This window comes from Macrotis lagotis, chromosome X (genome assembly GCF_037893015.1).
Source record: "Macrotis lagotis isolate mMagLag1 chromosome X, bilby.v1.9.chrom.fasta, whole genome shotgun sequence".
Classification (NCBI taxonomy): Eukaryota; Metazoa; Chordata; class Mammalia; order Peramelemorphia; family Peramelidae; genus Macrotis; species Macrotis lagotis.
The window spans coordinates 256,993,084-257,014,634 of record NC_133666.1 but is presented as its reverse complement, the minus strand read 5'-3'; the positions used below and the strand labels follow the sequence as shown (position 1 = coordinate 257,014,634).

The 21,551-nt window shown below is 36.6% G+C and overlaps 2 protein-coding genes across 5 annotated transcripts in view; one reads left to right on the top strand and one right to left on the bottom strand.

Annotated features, from left to right (window-relative positions):
• Positions 1-21,551, top strand: part of RNF180 (ring finger protein 180) — a 253,819-nt gene that overhangs the window by 227,921 nt on the left and 4,347 nt on the right. The gene's annotated exons all lie outside the window — the stretch shown is intronic.
• Positions 265-15,267, bottom strand: LOC141497051 (putative ATP-dependent RNA helicase DDX27). Its single transcript, XM_074199635.1, is given in 4 exon segments — positions 265-633; positions 635-794; positions 796-2,696; positions 15,199-15,267. Coding segments are annotated over 3 exon segments (2,271 nt in total). The 5' UTR covers positions 2,649-2,696; positions 15,199-15,267; the 3' UTR covers positions 265-375.

The following is a 21,551-nucleotide window of genomic DNA, read 5'->3' as shown; positions in this document are numbered from 1 at the left end:
AATGAAGGGAGCCTAGGATTACCAGATCTCACTGTATATAAGCAGTAATCATCAAAACAATTTGGTTCTAGTTTTAAAAAGAGAGAAAAACAGTAGATCACTGAATAGACTAATTAAGCAAATGAACATAGTAGTTTGTTTTTTGTGAATACCAATAACAAAACTGCTAGAAGAACTAGGAAGACAATACATACATGCCAATATGTAAATAAAAAGACCAGTTAAGACTTTGGTTAAATTCAGACTAAATTTTTTTTTTGTTTTAATAGACCTTTTTAAAGAGGATTTTTACAATCAAAAAGAACAATGGAATTACATTTCCCCTAGGAAAGGGATTAAAGATAAAGCTTTAAGTTTTTCTTCAGGTAGCATTTGCTACTTCCTCCTCTTGTATCTGGATTTAGATTTGAAGTTTCCTCCTCTCTTGGGATGGAGTAATCCCATCTGTTTCCATTCTTCAAAGGTGGGGCCAGCACCATACTGTTTCAAAGCTTTCTTGCTAGTATTGGTAAATTCCTCATCAAAGACAGATTTCTTCACCCTCTTTTGCTTCCTGCCTGGGACTGGAGTTGGCTCCTCCTCAGGCATGGCTCTTGCTCTCTTAGCTCTCCAATTTCTTTTAGCCAATCGCTCAAGCAAACATCTGGGACTTTAGAATCTCAAATTGTGACCTTTCTTCTGGTGTCATTTCCCCTTTTTTCTTGGTGTCCTTCATAAACTTCTTTCTCTTTTTCTTTCCCCTCAAGGCCAAGTCAAACTCTTGTAGGGCCTTTGCAATCTTTTTCTTCATCCTCTTCTTTACTCTGGAACCAGGTCCGCTCTGGCTCTTCATTACCTTTCTCTAGGAGTCATTTGGCTGTATTTATCTGGGCTTCTGAGTGCTGCATCTGCTTCTCCTCAGCCTCTAGTCTCAGGACCGCATACACATCTTTCTCTATCTTTTCAGTCTTGTCTCGAAATTTTAGGATTACATCTTGAGGAAGAATCCTGGCCTTCACAGGCTCTTTGGCTGATTTCACAATTTCCTTCAACATCTTACCTTCCTCTTCTCCTACCAGGGACACAGTGTGTCCAGCCCTGCCAGCACGTGCTGTTCGGCCTATTCGATGCACATAATGCTTGATGGTGTTGGGCATTGTAAAATTTATGACTGTTTTGACACCTTCAATGTCTAGTCCTCGGGCTGCCACATCTGTGGCCACTAGGATGTCAATCTGCTCATCTTTGAAGTGCCTTAAGGCTTCCACATGCTGTGTTTGAGAGAGATTCCCATGCAGCTCTCCCAGCTGCAACCCCATAAGCCCTAGAAGGATGTGCATATGATGAGCCTGCTTCTTAGTTTGGGTGAATAGCATCACGTGGTCTGTAAAAGTTCGTGTCAAAAGAGCTGACACAATGGCTTCCCGGTCTCCTTCTCGATTAGGTTGGATTCGAATGAATTCCTGCCTTAGGAATGGAACTACATCTGTGTTGCTATTCACAAAGATCCTTACAGGATTCTTTAATGAGACTGAAGCCAGATCTTTTACCTCATCTGTCATGGTGGCTGAGAAGAGCATGGTCTGGCGGTGGTGGGAACACAATTGAATTATTTCCTTCATCTGTTCCTCAAAATACTCATGTAGCATCCTGTCAGCTTCATCCAAAATGAGTACTTGAATACTACTCAAATGGAAGGAATGGCAATTGTGGAGATGATCAATGAGCCTGCCAGGTGTAGCAATGAGAATATCCGGTCCAGCCCAAAGAGCTGCCTCCTGGGATTTCACATCCAAGCCACCCACTGCAAGACAGGTGGTAACAGTGCTGAACTGGGCCAGCTGCTTAGTGACAGAGTGTACCTGGATGCCCAATTCTCGAGTGGGAACTAGCACAAGTACACGGGTTATGGGAGCCTGTCGAGGTTTGTAGATAAGACGCTCCAAGACAGGAAGGGCAAAAGCAGCTGTTTTACCTGTCCCAGTGGCTGCACAAGCACAAATGTCCTTCCCTAATAGCCCCACAGGTATGCAGGCCTTCTGGATAGGAGTAGGCTGCTTGAAACCCATGGCTGTTATAGCCTTCAAGATAGGTCGAGATAGATTCATGTCCTGGAATGTAAGGTTTTCATCATACTGAGAGGCATCTTCAAAAAAACCTGTTTCCTTCTCTCCTTTCTTTTGTTTCTTTGTTTTCTTCATTTTCAGTGTATCTGCTTTAGTGAGGATGTTTTCATCAGCTGATGAATACTCTGATTCTGATTCATCTTCTTTTGTCTCTTCCTCATGTTCTCCTTCCGAGTCACATTGAATTTCCTTCTCATTTCCTTCCTTCTCATCAACTGTTTTCCCAGACTTGGCTTCTTTTTCCTCATTCTTCCATTTTTTTCCAACTTTCTCAATCTTCTCATCTAGTATTGTAGCTGCTCTCTTCTTCTTGAGTTGACTCATAACATCAGCCATGGCCCAGTTTCCATCATATGCTCCCTCCTTTTCAGTAAAAACAAAGTCTGGATTGAAATCAACACTCCGATTCTTCCTTAGTGCATGTTTTTTTCTGTTCAGCACAATGGGTTCCTCATCCTCGTCGCCTCCGCTGTCGGACTCCAGCTCCAGGGGTCCCTCATCGTCCTCCCAGATAGTGCGGATCAAGTCTAGATCCTGCAGCATGCTGACTCCCCAAACACCAGCGTAGCACGTGCAGATCCTCCGGCCAGACTAAATATTGAGAAACAGTTTTGTAAAAAAATATTCGCATTACTTTTTAGAATTGTAGGCAAAAACAGTATGTAAATAGTGAGCTCCCTGTTTCCTAGGAAAAGGTTCAAGAAGAGTTTAGATGCGGTAAAATGCATTCCTAAGTTAAACGGGACATTAAAACCCCTTGAGATTCTGTAATATATTGTGTCCTAATAGAATAATATATAACTACTAAAGGCCTAAGACAGTTTTTTAAAAGCTTTCTTAGGATACACTTAAGTCCCAGGCAAGCCAGACTGAAAAGTTTAATGCCCCCTAAATTATGAAAAATAGAGCCAAGTCCATGTGGGGGGGGGGGCAGGGAATCCCTTGACTTATCTAAGCTCGATTTTATTGTGCTTGCTACCGTTTTTTTGTATAATTTTGCTATCCATAACACACAAACACATATACCATGTTGATATCCCTTGTCTCCTAACAGAACATGTTTAAACTTGCAGAATCAATCTAACAGCTTCAAAAACATGAAAGATCAGAGTTATTCTCCGGGCATTCACTTCTACTTGGTAGAAGGAACTTTTATTAGGCTATCTTAGACACCTGCATTTCAACAATATTTTGTTGTTATGACCAGAAGAACTAAGACATGAAGTTTTAAGACCTAAATTTTTTTTTCTTCTGCAATCAGGAAAAAATTGTCAAAACCAACAAAACATTTCTAAGTAAGTGATTAAACAAAATCCCTTAGTTAGGATTATTTTTAACCTATTCATACTGAAATGCATTTGATCCCCTTTATGGTTGAATGAATTTAGGTCTAGTTTAGGCTAAATTCCAATTACTAAGGAAAAAATATCTGCATTCATAAAATATAAATTTGTATAGGTACGTATTTCAAATTACTCATTTTAATATTTTTGTCCAGTAAGTTTTTCTGAAACATATAGGCACATAAGAAAAGAATTCAGTGCTGCTTTGGAAATCATGCTTCCATCCTTATCCTAACCTCTTTCCCTTTCTCATAGAATCATAGATTTAGAGCTGAAAAGATCTTATTGAGATTATCTCATCTAATTCCTTCAATTTCTAAATGAGAAAGGCAGAATTTCAATATCCTAATTCTTACTCTAGTGTTCTATCCACTATACCACCTAACTAGATAGAAAATATCTTCCTACTAGTTTATAAGCTTTTTATGAGGCAAATACTATGTTTTATTTGAATTATCTCCCCAGTATCTAGCATGTACAGCATAAAGAATAGGTGTTTAGTAAAGGTTCATTGACTTGAACTGAAGGTTTAAGATTATATTACCAAGAAACCTTCCTTAATCTTTAATTCTTTTTTTTTGTTTGTTTTTAGGTTTTTGCAAGGCAAACAGGGTTAAGTGGCTTGCCCAAGGCCACACAGCTAGGTAATTATTAAGTGTCTGAGACTGGATTTGAACCCAGGTACTCCTGACTCCAGGGCCCATGCTTTATCTACTATGCCACCTAGCCACCCCTTTAATTCTTTTTTTATTGAATTTTATTTTTTTAAGCAACAAAGCCTTGCATCCTCTCACTGTCACTTCCCCTCCTTATCTTCCCCTCCAGAAAGTTACAAATATGTATAGTCAAATATAATAAATTCTCCAACTTGTTCAAATCCCAAAATATATATATATATGTATATATATATATATATATATATATATATATATATATATATTCCAGTCTGAACTCTGAGCCCAGTATCTCTTTATTAAGAGCCATGTGGCATGTTTTATCATGAGTTCTCTGGAATTGTATATAATCAGCTTTTGTTTGATGATCAGATTTTCTTAAGTCTTTCAAAATTTTTCATCTTAATAATCTTTACAGTATTGTCACTATGAGAACTGCTGATCTGCTTCTACTCATTTTACTCTGTATCAGTTTATATAGGCCTTCCCAGATTTTCTCTGAAGTCATCCTTTTGATAATATTCATTAATATTCATATACCACAAATTCTTAAGCCATTCCCCAAGTGATCCTGTTTTCAATGCTTTATCACTGGACAAAAGCTGTTATAAACAAGGTGTGCATCCTTAGACTTTATTTTGCTTAATGTACCTCCTTATCCTACCCTTCTTCTTACTCTCCCTTTTTCATTTTTTCCTTTTCTCTCCTGTTTTCCTGATGAGTGAAGTGTATTCCTATACCCACCTCAGGTGTATTTTCCTCCCTTCTTCGATGAGAGTTAGATTCAGTTGTCAAGTACTTCTTCCACCCCCTTCTCCTTATTTGTATAAAGTTATTGTGTAAACTATTTGTGTGCCCAAATTATTTGATGTTTTCTGAATCCTTTCTCTCCTTCCTCACACCCCCAAAGTAATCTATTCTTCCTTCCTTTCCTCTTCTTTTAAGATCATCAAAATATTAGAATTCATCTATGACCTCTAATGATGATATGGTTCTGAAGGGTATGTAACCTCTTCTCATACTAGAATGCAAATATTTTATCCTGTTTTAGTCCCTCATGATTATTCACTCCTGTTTTTATTGACTCCAGTGTTTCTATTGATTTTTGGCCATATTAAAAAATATATTCAAGTTTCACTCTTCACTCTGAATTCATCATCTCCCTCTCTCTGAAGATGTATAATGTGTTTCATCATGAATCTAGAATTGTAATTGCTCACTTGAACATAATTGCTAGGCTTTTGGAGTTATTTATCTTTACAATATTTTTCTTATTGTATAATTTGTTCTTCTAGTTCTGCTCAGTTCATACAAGTCTTTCCAGGTTTCTCTGGAACTATCCCCTTCATCACACTTGTCATATTTCATAATTTTTTCAACCATTTCCCAATTGATGAACTTTCCTTCAGTTTGTAATTCTTTTCCACCATTTGTAAAGCTATTTTACTTTCATTCATATGTGTCCTTTATCTCTTTGTTTGATCTCTTTGGTATTTAGACTTAGTCAATCAATCGGTAAATATTTAATGTGTTCTTACAATGTGTTGGGTATTATTCTATGCTCTAGGAATGCAAAAAGAGACAAAAAAGGCAGCCCCTGTCCTCAAAAGAGGTTCACCATCTAAATCTCCCACTTAGAAACAATAATTCTATATACACAGTTTAATAGATTTTGGTCAATAGTTCCAAATTCGCTTTCCTGAATGACTAGACCAGTTCAGAGTTCTACTAGCAGTGCATTGTTGTATTTTCCCCCCACAAGGCCCTTAAACGTTTGTTAAAGTTTTTTTTTCATCATCTTTGTCAATCTGATAGGAGTGAAGCAATACCTGTTAACCTTAATTTTTCTTAGGCTAAAAATGAAATAACTAAAAGTTACCTTATCCATGAAATTTTATTTTCTAGGATCATGCCGAATCCTATAGGGTAGTGACATCATTAAAGATGTCAACCATGATACAAAGTTTTGGGGGGGTGTATTTATATAGAAAAGACAAAGAGACATAAAATTGTTGGTGGACAACCAATCAGGTAATCCAGTAATACATAAAGGTGTCATTAATTTGACTTATAATTTCTCTAACCCATTCACAAGGTCTGTTGTATTTTAAGAAAACTGATAAGAAATTGTTCAGAAGAAAGATATTCTGGGATAACCAGACTAGTTTGTGCTTCCTCAGGATGGTCTTCATAATCTATTGTCTGTACAACTGTGAAAGCTAAACTTGCAAGCTTGCATATGCGCTCGGGGGAACAGGTTACGTGAAACAGACATCTTGCTTTCAGATTTAAAGCTGCAGAGACACAGACCCTGAGGAGGTCAGAGGTTAACTTCAGACTTTCAAACCCTAATAATGACTGAGAAGCCAATTTATGATCAGACATATAGAATTAAAGATATTAAGGGTTGTTTTAATTTGTTGCTTATGAACTTGTTCTTTGCTCAGATAGACCCTAAAGCCTGTGCAGCTAGATGTTACAGTGAATAGAGCTCTGACCTTGGGAGTCAGGAAGACCTGAGCTTGAATCTCATCTTATGACACTTGACACTTACTAGCTGTGTGACCTTGGGCAAGTCACTTAACTGATTGCCTTGCACCTAGGGACATCTACAGTCATCCTGATTCATAACTGGCTCTAAATGAACCCAGATGGCTCTGGAGGAGATGGATGACTTAGCACAGCACCTCCTCACTCAAAATACCAGTTCATGTGCTTGTCATGGTATCACCTCCCCTGATGTCAAGGTCTTAGAAAACAGGACAAAACATCATCACCATCATTCCTCACCTCTAAGGTCCTCAGTTCACTCTGAATGTGTAATTTGGAAGCAGGTGGTAAGCAAAAGAGCTGCCCTTTGGCACCTCTCCCCTGTACCTTGCTCAAGCAGGCCTATTTACTTTCCTTGGGCCCTTTTTCAACCCTGCCCATTTGAATGCTCTTCAGGGCCATTCCTAGCTAGAAACCATTTTAATATCCACAAACTTTTTTTGTCTATCTATGGTGATGTGGGCTGATTTTTTTTTCTTGAATTTCCTGATCAGGACTCAGTTTGGTGCATTTTTAAGCTCTCTCTGGAGATAGGGAAGGGAGTAGAACCAGGTTGTAATTCTTCCCCACCATCTTGGCTCCATCTCACCTTTCAAGTAACAATGGTCTTTCCCTTCTGAAAATTTCTCATAGCATTTTTATGTGGCTGACGCTTAGTAAATATTTTAATTGAATTATACCATTCCACCTTGCATCTTAGTAACCTCTTCATGTTTTAAACTCTATCAAGAATGTAAATTCGGTAATTTACATCAATGTATGGCATGGAAACAATGTAGAGACTATCAGACAGCCTTCGGCAGGGGGAGGGAAGGAAAGAGGGGCAAAATTGTAGAATTCAGAGCCTAGAAAAAAATGATGGATATAATTCACTATTAAAAAAATAAAAATTAAAAATTAAAAAATAAAAATTAAAAAGAATGTAAATTCGGGCACCTAGGTGGTGCAGTGCATAGAGCACTGGTCATGGAGTCAGGAGTATCTGAGTTCAAATCCAGCCTCAGACACTTAATAATTACCTAGCTGTGTGGCCTTGGGCAAACTACTTAACGCCATTGCCTTGCAAAAGCTAAAAAAAAAAATGTAAATTCATTGAGGACAGGAATTTTATCTTACTTTATCTTTAAATTTCCCATGCCTAACATGTGCCTTAGAAAACTAAATCAAGGTTTAGATTTGATACTTTGGAAAGCCATTTCTATATGGTAAGATATCAAACTAGTCATAGTATATTGAACAAGGTCAGAAGTAACATGTTAAAATAACAAACAGCAATTCATGGTACACATTGTGCCAAAACCAGACAATCAGGACCAATTGTCAAGAACTATTATGATGTAGGCCCAAGTTTGTTTTTTCAACCTTTCCACATCCTCCAAAAAATGCTTTTTCTCAATTCTGTGTCCTTGCTAAGTCGCAAGTATCAATCTTGGGTCCCATTCTTTTTTCTTTTTTTTTTAACTAGTTGTTAAATCATTCTTGGTAAAGGGGTAATGACAAGTTACTTGATTAGCTAAAAAACACTTAATATTTGACTTATTGAAGAGATAATAAAAGGAAATTTTAGAGCTAATTCAAAAATTATGAGAAAAAATTGATCAACTAGAGAACTGGGATTGATTGATTGAACTGTCTAATTTCAAGTCTAGGCACAATAGTCAGGGTTACACCTAGATTTGGGGAAGAAGAGAGTCTTCTCAATTTATGTAGTCTTTTCAATCATCCACAGTCTCTGTCGCTAAGAATTTGTATTCCAATAAGCATTCTGCCCTGGTGCTTCTGCAGACTGTCTGCTAATCTCTAGTTGCTTGAGAGAGATTTTAAGGTGATTTTGAGTGCTACCAAACCTCCACCATCTCATAAAGTATTAAATATGTAGATTTGGCACCTGAAATTACTGAACTCTGTATGACGCTTCAAATAAAGAAGCCTAACTATAGATAGCAGGAATATAACTTGCCTCAAAAAGTAGTCCAGTTTGTATCTCTAAGAAATGGGATTGCTTTGTTCTTTATCTGTCCATCTTTGTTCTCTTTGTGTCTCTCTCACTTTTTTCTCTTTTTTAACAGAGTTTGGACTAGTATTGTCTCATGAGACAATTTTTCTAATAATATCTACTCTATTCCAACTATCAAATGCTATTACTCCAAATTTATTAGCTATTTTAGATAGCAAACATTACAGGTACAAGCTATGCTTACAGTAAATGATTAACACATGCTTTGTCTATCAAAGAATAAACTTCATGTGTACTCCATGTAGAAAATACTGCTGATTCCACATTGGCCTTTCATCCGTAATCATGCTAAATGATTGTGAATAATGTCAAATTGAGCTGGCATAGTGAATAGACTTGGAATCAGGTAGACCTGAATTCAAATCTTGTCTGAGGCATTTACTAGATCTATAATCAGTCTGACTACCTAATTTTTTAGCATCAGATTCCTCCTCTGTAAAATGAGAACAGTAGGGTTGTTGTACCATCAGATGAAATAAGCAATGCATAAGGTATTTAGAGAGAAATACCAATCTCTAGAAATATATGGCTCAAACAATTATTTAGTATCCTTAATAAGATATCAGTACTCTCTGTCTACCCTTAAAGATAAGGATATATTTAATTTCAGTTGTGCTTGGGTGATATAAGTTCAAACAAAAATATTGACTCCAAACAAAATTATTAATTGTTCATTCTTCTTTGGGGGGCTGCCAACTCCCTCCCCTCCTTTCCCAACTTTTATCCAGAAGATCAGAAGCAGAGGACAGCTCTAGAGAAAGGATGTTGAAAATCAAGGATAAAACTTTCCCTCTCCCTTATCCCCAACCTAAGCAAAAACATTGTACCCTAGACCACTTTACTATTATAAGCCAGATATAGTGATGTCTGTCTATTATCCTTTTAATATTCAGAGTCTACAGCTCCTGTACTGCTTGATACTGATAAGATAGCTAAGGAGTCCTGAACTTCAGTGAGGCTCAAGTTAATCATGTTTCCATAAGTGATTACCAATATGTCAGGATGGAGAGGGTCACTAGGCTGCCTTGGGGGGAAGTGAGCCAGCCCAGGGCAGAAATGGAATTACGTCCATGAATGGCTACTGCGTTTTCAGCCTTGGTGAAGTATAAATAAAATAAACTATAAAATTTTAAGAAAAAAAGCAAGTGCTAATGTTTTAAATTTGAGGTTTCATACAATAATAAAAAAAGTTACATTAAAAAAAAATTTTTAAACACCCTTGAGACTGTAGGCTACAGAAATGGAAGAGATTCATCTAACACAAATCCCACCAAGACCATGATGCAACTCAAACTTAAATCTGGTTGATGACCTTATATGAAAGAGTCCATTCAGGGAACCAGAATTTGAGTCTCAGCCTTGCTCTATCAGTATAATATTTTTATTTTACAGATGAAGAAACTGAGGCTCAAAAAGATCTGAATCCAGTGTTCTTTCTATATCTCTATGTGATAGTCACCTAATTTCTTGAGACCTGTTTCCTTATATATAAATTTGATAATTTTAAAGATCTTTTCTAAATCCATTATATGAGCCTAAGTGAATATCCACCATCTATTTGAAAATTTTGCTGGGCCCAGGCTTTCACATCACTTCTGCCAACTTAGCACCTTGCTTTTCTAATGTACCCTCTTCCCAAACTTCCCAGCACCCCTTTATAGTTCATCTTCTCCCATTTGAATGTAAGCTTATTGAAAGCAAGGACTCTTGTGCTTGTTTGTGTTTATACACCATCAGGGAGAGTTATAATATGAAAAAATTTAGATTTATTTAAAAACTTTTCAAAGCTGTGATCCTGAAAGATAATTGAAGAATGGATGCATATAAGCACATTCAGACAAGGATGTCTAATATATATTCACCTCTGAAGATCTTATTCACACTCTCAATGACACAAAAATATTTCTATATGATAGAAAACTGGAGAAGCAAAGTATGCAAGTGATTTTTCTAGTCTAGATTTTTCACAAGTTTATTGTAGAGCTGGAAATAGATCTTCTTTTTCTTCTACAAGTGTGGTAAGATCTGATCCTGTTTTATGTAAATTGGACTGGTTTCCCCCTTACAGGAGTGGGGAGGTAGTTCTTGGAATTGTCATTGGTTTGCCTTCTTTTCTGACTGGGCTTGCTACTTTTTTTTTTTTTTTTTTTTTTTAGGTTTTCTGCAAGGCAGTGGGTTTAAGTGGCTTGCCCAAGGCCACACAGCTAGGTAATTATTAAGTGTCTGAGGCCAAATTTGAACTCAGGTACTCCTGAAACTCAGGAATTGTATACTTATTTTTTTATCCTTAGTCTATATCAGGGTATTTTTTATTGCATTTTATAGTATTTCATTGCATTCCAACCCCAGTTGGAATTAGACATGACCTATTTTGATAGTCCAACACTAAATTTCTCCAACCATCTTTGTTTACTTGGATCATGATTACATCTATGAAACTTCTTTCTCAAGGTCCTATTTACATGTGTTTTGTGATTTTTTTTCTCTGATAGAGAACCACTATCACAAAGCTATTTGCATATTTGATTGTAATATTAAATTAAGAATTTCCTAAGACTTGTTTAATGTAGGGGAAAAGACTACAATAGTAGCACCTTTGAAGTGTTACATTTTAAGGTAAATTGAAATGAATTGCCAATTTCTTCCTTTTAAATTTATTTTAGAAATAATTTTGCCAAATAGGAATATATCTCTCATCATTAATTGTACTGATCAAGTGTTTAACTCTCATAGTAAAGAAAAATAGTTAAACATTTATTCTCAGTCCAGGGCATTATTTTTGCAGGATAAATATACCATCTACCACTAAGAAAAATGATCACTGGGGATCTGCCTGACTGTGATATGTAGTTTTTTCCCAGGGTGAGGATTCATTGTCATTCAAAAAAAGGAATCCAGAGGATCCAGTGGGATCGAATTTCCACTCTGATATATTATTTACATGGGGATAGCCTCAGACAAACTGCCTGTTTGGAAATAGTAATCTCTAGGTCCTTTCCAATTCTACCTGATAATTCAATACCTAGGACTACAAAGGCAAAACCATAAAATCAGTTTTTGCCTTATAGATTACTTTCTATTTTGGAGAGAGAGAGAGAAGTACCACATGTAAACAGCTACTTTGGAAAGGAAGAAAGGAAAAAAGAAGGAAAGTGAGGAAGAGGTGCCACATGTAAACAGATAAGCAAGTAAAAGCTACACTGGGAAAGATGGAAGGGAAGGAGCATTTATTAAGTGATTACTGTGCTCTAAGCACTCTGCATATCACTTAATGGGAGGAAGGTGCTATTACTATCCCAAAGGGCAGCTAGGTGGTACAATAGGTAGAGCAATGGCTTTGGAGTTAGGAGGACCTGAGCTTGAATTTGACCTCAGAAACTTGACACTAACTGGCTATGTCATCCTGGGAAAGTCCCTTCACCCTGATTGCCTCCACCTAGGGCCATCTCCAGTTGACCTTATCCATATCTGGACCCAGAGGGCTCAGAAAGAAAAAGTGAGGAGAGAGCAATTTAGCACAGCATCCCCTCACTCACATACAGTTCATGTGCTTGTCATGACATCACCTCCCTGATGTCATAGTCTTGTTCGAGAATGAAGGACAAACATCATCATCTATGTTAGATGAAACTGAGACAGAGAGATTAAAACATTTAGCAAGTATCTGAGGCTAGGTTTGAATTCGGGTCTACCTGGCTCTAGATTCAAAGCTCTATTCATTGTTACCTATTTGTAGCCATAGGGGAAGGAGAAAAAACACCTAAATAAATCAAGGAAAGCTTTCTGTATATAAGTAGTACTTCAGCTGAACCTTGAAGGAAGTTAAGCATTATAAGGGACTAAGGAGGTGAGAAACACCTACATTCTAAGCATAGGATGCTAGGGAGGGACAAGCTGCCACTTTGTCTGAAACATAGAGTGGATGAAAAAGATAATGTGAAATATGTCTGGCAACATAGCCTGGATCATGGCTTTCAATCACTTTAGCTACCAAACTCAGAAGTTCCTACTACAAGACAATAGGGAACCACTGATTATTTTATTTTATTTGGGAGCCATTGATTCTTGCATAGAGAACTGACATGGTTTAAAACTTCGTTTTAGGAAGATTTTTGGCAGCTCAGTGGAGAATGTGTGGTATCTAACTGGAAGTCACAGAATAATAGTCTACAGAGAATTTACAGTTATTGTAATTCCAAAGAAATCATAGAGGTACTTAATATTTGAGAACAGGCTGCAGTGTATAAGCAGTTATTAATAGATTATGGTATATAATAAAAAACCATATAGAACAACCCAAACAAAGGATATTATCAAAGAAATGTTTGAACAAGAAGGAAGATTAATTGATTGCATGTTAAAAATGAGGAATAGTTAATGTACTTATCTTTGCTCTATTGGTAACTTCAGGATGTCTAGAGAAAGTGAGAAAGAACCTCCACTATATTGGGTGCACCCCTCATGGTAAACTTCTATAAGGACATGTACAAGAACCTTTCAGGATAGTCATGTAAGGTTATCAAATGCATTATTGTAGGAAAATATTCAAATCTACATAGATCCATTTGAGGTTTTGGAAGCAAGAAGACTAATTTGAAGGTTGTGACTTAAGTCCAGATGAGAGATCATGAATAGTTGTAATTAAATGGTAGAAAAAAAGAAAATTAATTCAAGAGTTGATGAAAAAAATTGAAAACCTGATATTGGAAAGTTCATTTTCCCTATAAAGGTGGGGGTGAGAACTCTACTAAGAGGTAGCAGGGGAAATTAAATAATATAAGAAGCCTGAGAAGGAAAAGTAAAACTTTTGGAACAGTGACCTTGAAAAGTTAAGTAAAGTCCATCAGAGATGAATAATAGAATTGGTAAACTAAAGTAAGACTCCAGTCTGGAATTAGATGGCATATATTTGAAATGGACCCAGTTATCCTAGTTGTGTGACTTCCTTCTTTGCTATACACTTGCTCCTATGGGTGAAAGAGAAGAATGGTGAGAGTAAAACCAGAACTGATGTTTGGCAGTTTGAGCATCAATAAAATTAGAGAGCAAAATTAGAGCAAAGTGTACTTTTGAACTGATTAACTAAATGACCCCCCCAAGACCCCTTCTAGCTTTAAGTTAAAGAATCTGTATCACCAAATGGATTTAAAAGAAGTTTCTAAGAAGTTTCTAGGATCATGGACTAGAGAGTATTTCTCTTCCTTGGCCTAGTGCATTGGTGGGTCATGAAAAAAGGAATATCCTATACTGAGGATAGTTGCCAGTAGTACAAAGTCTTTCGAAGTTAATTACATTTTTTGTGAATACAAGTTATGAATGTGACAACAATAGGTTTAAGATAAAGAGAAATTTATGAATAATAGGTCACTGATAGAATTAACGATCTATGCTCATATTTCATCAAATGTCACTCTATCCTACAAAGAATTTAACATAAATTAGGTGAAAATTTTAATTTAACACAGCTTTGATATAGTTTTTCTTTTTTTCTTCCTCTCTAATCCCAGTATCTAATTCTTGAATACCATATGTCCACTTGTCTCTCGGATCTATCCCTTCTTTATTCTCATCATTCAAGGCTTCATTACCTCATCAGAGTGTTTGTACTCTTATAGTTTTCTTTCTCCAGTTAGTACTCACTTAAAATTTCCCACCCCTAGAAGGATGTCTACAGGCAAAATTGCAAAGTAAATAAAGCCCCCTCTTCTCTATTTTCTCTGTCTTTGAGATGAAGGGGCGGTTGTACCTTTTCCAGTTCTTGCAGAGAAATAACACTTTTAACTTTCTAACCAAATAGTAAATGAACTGAAATCAATCATATACTTAATTGACTGATTACAGTTTAATGTTAAAGAGTTTAATCTTTATAGACCTTTGTATTTTAAAGCCTTTTTTAAATCTCCAATAGTGAAATCACTGAATTCATGAAATCCAAGAATTAGAAGTAGCTTAAGGGACCATCTTGTCCAACCTATCCTTGTACAGAAATCTCTTTACTGTTCTGTGTTCTCAGCAATGTTATCTAGTATATACTTAAAATTCTGTGTCACAAGGAAACCTACTACAGTATTCAGTATTAGGAAGGTTTTAGTTTTTGGGTTTTTTTATCAAACCTAAATCTACCTCTTTGGATCTTAGGATCAATTGTAGATTCATAGACTTGGAGCTAGAAGAGACTTTAGGGTTCCTCTCTCCCAACCACAGACTAACAAGGACAATAAACAACAAAGCAAGTATTCAAACCCCAATCTTCCAATTCCCTCTTTCCATTGTACCACCGAGCAGTTTTAGCACCCCTAATTTCTCTGGGGCCAAGAAGAATAAATGTAAATCTCTCTTCCACACAATAGGCCCAAAGTAAAATGATAACTGCTGTCATTCTTCCCCTAAATAGGTTCTAGATTAAACTGATTCTAATATAACATGGTCTAGAATCCTCCACATTAGCTTTATCTTTCCTAAAATGTAGCAACCCTAAAGGTAAATCTGATTTAGCACTTTAAGGTTACCTGGAATCTGTGATCAGAAGAAATGATGCCCCTTCTCACACCCTTCCAGGTATTTTTCTGTTTGGTCTCACGTCTCATTCCCAGACTTTGATAATTATGCTGTCTGGATAAGTTAAGCAAAGGCTTTGTGACTTAATACTTCTGCCTCCAGCCCTCTAAGCCAAGAATAAAAGTAATACTGTTTAAGGATGAGAGCCAAGGAACAAGTTGATCTGGTCTTTACTTCCCGATAATTCCAGGAGAAATGCCAGGAGCAGAAGAGCAATCTGTACACAATGTTTGTAGATCTGACCAAGGCCTTTGATTCTGTTGGTTTTGAGGCTTGTAAAAAATTATGTCAAAATTTAGTTACTTGGAGAAGTTCATCAGTATATTATCAGTATGTCAATTTCATGGCGCTGTGCTTGCCAGAGTTCTGGATAACGAACAATGCTGCCTCACTTTCCCAGTCACTCAGTAGAGTAAAACAAGGCTACATTCTTGCTCCCATGCTTTCATGTTGTTTTCAACCATATTGTCAAATTCCTTCAGGGAGGACAACATAGCATATCAAGGTCAGCTGCCTCACTGATAGCACAACTGAGAAGACAAAGTGGAGGGAGTGTCAGTGTAAGATCTGTTTACAGGTGATGGTGCTCTCAGTGCAGCCTCTGAAGTTGAGATGAGACAAAATATGGATCGAATCTCTGTGCTTGTGCTAATTTTGACTTAACAATTAACACCAAGAAAACACAGGGTTTATCAGCCAGCACCATACCATCCATATGTGGAACCATCCATTCAGCAATGGGAGAAGTTTTCAACAATGTGGACAAGTTCACTTACCTTGGCAGTTTTCTTCCCAGGGAGGTTCACATTGACATTGAGGTTAGTATTCACATTGCCAGAGCTAGCTCAGTATTTGGGAGGCTCCAAAAGAAAGAATGGGAGAGAAGAGGTATCAAAACTGACTAACAAACTGAAGGTCTACAGAGCTTGTGGTCTCATTGCTATATGCCTGTGAAACCTGGACAGTCTACCAGCACCATGTCAGGAAACTGAATCACTTCCATTGAAATTCTTAGGAAGATTCTGAAGTTCCCCTGGCAGGCAAAGACACTAGACACTGAGATCCTTTCTTGAGCTAAACTACCTCACATTCCTACATTACTACAGAGAGTGCAACTGTAATGAGCTGGATTATGCTGCTCATATTAGTCAAGTGCCAAATTTATACATGCTGAAAAGACCCATTTTATGAGAACTCACACATGGCAAATGCTCACAAAGTGGGGGGGGGGGGAGGGGGAAGGGTGATCAGAAAAAAATGATACAGGAACTCTCAACGTCTCTCTTAAGAACTATAGAATTGATTGTGCAGCATGGGAGACATTGACCCAGGACTGCTCAGCATGGTGTGTCCTACTCAGAAAGGATGCTGTGCTCTGTGAATTCAAAAAAGGTATGAGATGTTCAAATTTAGAAAATTCACCCCAAATGTTCAACTATTGTGCCCACATGGTGAAGCATTTTGAACTGATCAGACCTTAACTTAATCAGTAACTTAACTCTAATGTAGTGATGTCATTTTGTTCCTCTTTGAGAACAGGACAACCACCAACCACAAAAAGGTGAATCTTTACTTATAAGTCACAAATAATTCCAAGTGAGAATGACTTAAATCAGGATCTCCTATCAAAGGTGATAGGGCAAGAAAAGCTATGGAACCAGAAAAAAAATTTTCAGAGAATTCATACAGTTTTCACCACCACAGTGTAAAATCCCACACAGGAAGAAATAAACTATCTTGGGCAAAGTTTCCATCACAATCAATATTCCTTGAGTTGGGATAATTCCACAATAAAATCTAATTTTAGCACCATCTAGGGGTAGAAAGCAGTGTTTAAGGATTGTGGCAACCTCTTGGCTTTTTCAAAGGACCAACCTCACATGACTGAATATGCTAACTAATGTTGTATCACAGTTGTAACCATCAAGTTATAGGAATTGATTTGGCCACTATGGTGTATCACAGATATTATGACAACGACAGAGCATGGTCCATCTTTCTCTGTCTAGAAACTAGTAGAAGGATAAAGTCAGTCAGAGACTAGTCTTAAAGATATAGGCTCAGTGCCCACTGAACTTGGGTAATAATACTCCCATATGCTGGTATTGAAGTAATTCTAATACTTCTAGCCAAGATTTAATGGTGTCAAAGTTTGTAATCTGCCAGAAGGCCTGTTGATGTGCTTGATCAATTAGGTAACTATATTTAGATATTCATGAAAGTTCATCTACTCACCAACTTCAGTATACAGGAATATATATGAGTGAAGTTGAAACTACTGAAAAATAATGTCCAACAAATCTGGTTAATTGAGCTGTCAAGAAACATAAAAATAGTTTAGATTCTTGGGGTCAGTATATACAATATTAACTTACCCCCATGCCTCAGATATAACTTTGATTAAGAGTAGCACTTTCTATCAAATTTTAGAGTTCTGGGGCAGCTAGGTGGCACAGTGGATAGAGAACCGGCCCTAGAGTCAGGAGTACCTGAGTTCAAATCCAGCCTCAGACACTTAATAATTACCTAGCTGTGTGGCCTTGGGCAAGCCACTTAACCCCATTGTCTTGCCAAAAAAAAAAAAAAAATTTAGAGTTCTTTTTGACACTAGAATCTGACAAAGTAAAATAGCAAAGTCAAAAAACACTGGAATTAATTGATAGAAGAGACAGGAGGGCCTGTGAAATTATGGATTTTGTGGTCACATTGATTAAATTATCCAGTGAACTCTTTCTGCATGTCTTAAGTATATCAGAACTAGAAATTGAGGTGAATTGGTTCTCTATGTCATCAAATTTACTTTTTGCTTTGGCTTCTACTGGAAATCCCTGAGGTGAAACAAGGCAGAAAACCTGAGGTTAAGCAGTAGACCTCCCTCCAGGAACCAGGTACACACCTTTCATGAAAGCAGGAGTCCTTCTTATAATGCATTTTCCATTTTGTATGGATCCGTTCAGATTTTCAACTTATTATGTCCCCAACAAAAGACCTTCTCTTCTTCCTCAAATGGATATTTCTCTAGTTTGTCAAAGAGCTGGCACTTGGGTAGATATATTCATTTTCTCTATTAAGAGCCTGATGATATTTTCACATACTCACAAATACATTCATACCAAATGTCATGGAAATTACATCATAACAATCACATAATGGGGTACCTTTACTATGATCTAGCTGTATGTTATCTGTTTTCTGTCTGAACATACTCTTGCTTATTGAAAAATCTATTCTTCCTATCTTAAATGCCTTTCCCTCTGCCCCATTGTCTGCCTAAACAAATTATACCCATATTTCACTTTAGGCTCTGTAGTTTAGCACATTTATCTTCCCTTTCTTTAAACTCCTGTAGAATTCACTGTCAGTATCATTCATTTTGTTCTTAGTTACATACCTATTGTTATTTAATTATTTCATCGGTTTTATCTTCCCAATATAATTCCTGGAGGTTTGGCATTTTTCTTTTTATTAATACTCAAGTATCAAAAGGATCGTAGAGGTCAGGTAATCCAATTCCCCTGTTTTTAAACTTGAAGAAACTGCCATCAGAGCCAACCACAGTTCATAGTATGCCATCACTAAGTAAATACCTCACGAATGAGTGATTAAATGAATGAATGAAATTATTTAAATGTGGAGAGTTGAAATATTAGCAGAAAGAAACATGATAAACAGGAAGTTTCTAGTTTAAGGGTTTCTATTTTTCCTAGTAAATTATTGGAATTCTTTCTCTTCAATAATGTTTGCAGAATCAATTCATTATTTAATTTCTAAGTTCAGATGTTTGGGGACTGCTACGTAGCGCAGTAGATAGAGTATCAGCCCTGGAGTTAGGAGGACCTGAGTCATGTCACTTAACCCCATTGCCTTGCCAAAAAGAAAAAAAAATAACAGATGTTTGCCACACTTTGAGTTAAAAATGTTTTATTGTTATCATCCTTTTCTTGAGGTAGTGAATTCATTAAGGTGGCTGAAGCTTTGTTAAAATAATTCTTGAGGCTGAAGATATTCATAATCCTAAGCACTTGGAGAAAATTATTTAAAATGCTCTCTAGCATCATCATATCCTGTTTTCCTCAGATTGAAGTGTGCTCAACTAGTTCATTGTTAGGCTTTAAAAGGTATTAATATGTTAGTTTTTTATTTTTATTTTATTCAGTTCACTCCAAGCAGCACCAGCCTAAGATGATGAATCAGAGGCTCTCCAAAAAGATACTGAGCTCTAAAACTCTGTGTGAAACCAACCAAATGAGCCTTTGCTTGATTTCAGCCCTGACAGTAGAGAGAGGAAAAGCTTTTCATTTCTGAGAGCTATTCTGAATCACATCAGGGTATCTGAAAATGAGTAAAAAGTAATCCAACAGCATAGAATATTCCTGACCTCATAAATTGAATCCCCTCATTTGTGAAAAATATTTTCCCTTTGCTTGCTTGCCAGTAGGGTAGGGCTTCTAGCTAACTTTGTGTTCTCTATAATATCAAGCACACCCTTAGAATTTAAATAGCATAATGATTAGAACTCCCCCCCCCCCCGTTTATAGTTCCATTTAACACGATGGAAAAGAAAAATAAATATTTAACTGCTCACATTTCAAGCATATATGAGTCTAGGATCAATGTGCATTAATTTTAAATCATTTTCAAGAAATCTGTGTTCATTTAAAATGCTATAGAAATTAAAGTAGTGTGGATAAAAAAATTTCTAGAAACTAAGAATTATAATAATAATAATAATAATAATAATAATAATAATAGCTATTCTTTATGTGGTACATTTACTAAGCTAATAAGTGGGTGAGACCAGGTTTGAATTTTAGATTTCCTGACTCCAGGCCTGGCTTTCTATCCACAGTGCCACCTAAGTACCCAAACTTTTATAAATAGCTGTTAAAATTAAGTACTAAAAATAAAGATGGATTTTTTTTTTTGCTCTTGGTTGGTAACATAAGTTCTGGCATCAGCAGTATTTTTATTTACTTTTCTGTCCATAAATTTGAACAGCCATTATCCTTTCTCTAAAGAGCTCTGATCAAGTCTGCTCTGAGTGATTTACTTTTATTTATTTTAACTTTCATAACAAGTACATTGCAAAAAAAACTAAGAAGACTATTTTTGCCTCAATACATTAAAATCATTTTGTAATCAGCATACAATTATGCAAACATTCAGTGACAGTAGTTATAATTGGATAGATGATGCTGGCATCCAGGAGATTTGAAAAAAAATGCAATCCCTGTTTTTTGTCTGTATGTAGAATTCTCTTTAAGTAAACCAGTATTAAATTTATCCTAAATTAGACTTTGTAATGTAATCATTTGACATTTTTATATTGCAGATTCTAGTCAGTAATTGTTCATTTTACAAGAAATACAAAGTGTTATATGTTTCATTGTTCTAAATGCCTGATATATTTGCATATATATTTGAGCTAAACCTCTCTTAGGAAATTATGAGTTTATTATAATACCATTCTATTGACTTTGAGGTAGTAGTAGATAATTAGTTTTGAAGGTAAGAAGACCTGGGTTCAGATCCTGCCTATGACACCTATGTGGAACTAGATGTGATTTTGTAAAAATTATTTGATATTTTCAGTTCTCCAGGAAATTCTTTAGGACTATGACTTGAATAGCAGGTGCCTATCTGATTTGGAAGAAGGCATTTCCTATCTGGGAAGCTTTCTACTCCAGTGATATCACAGGACCAGAATCATTCTTCCCCACCTTTCCCCTAACTCCCAAAATTAGGATAGTAACAGACATTCGGAAACTAAAGCTGTAAACTCTTAATTCATGAATTTAACCTAGTCTATGAGGCACTGAAAAAAAAAAGCCATTACTTGTCACAAAATACACTATACTTAATGACCATATGCAAGAATTTTGGGTTCAGGAGGCTTCAGTCTCTCATTTTATTTGGCCCCTTATCCCAGCTCTCCTTGTGCTGGAGGGTAGTACACATAACTTTCTCTCTGTCCCTCTCTCTCTCCATGCCACCTGTGCTAAGACTCACAGTGAGTTGCATTTTCTTGGACATTCCTATCAAAATTCATTCTGCTCCATTTTCTAGGTGTGTGTTTAAGAATTGTTCCTCCTCCTCCTCTGTTCCTGCCCCACATTTCCTCCTCAAAAGCTGCATGCAGCTAAGAGTGATGTTATTGCTGGTTCTGTCTACAAGCATAGGCTGCTTTTGGAATCCCTCTCTACCTGAGTTTGGGGGATGTCCCTTTAGTACCATCTCCTGCACTGTGCTTGTGGAAATGGGGGCCAACCAGTCCAGAAACACTGATTTAGTACCGGGCCCTGCA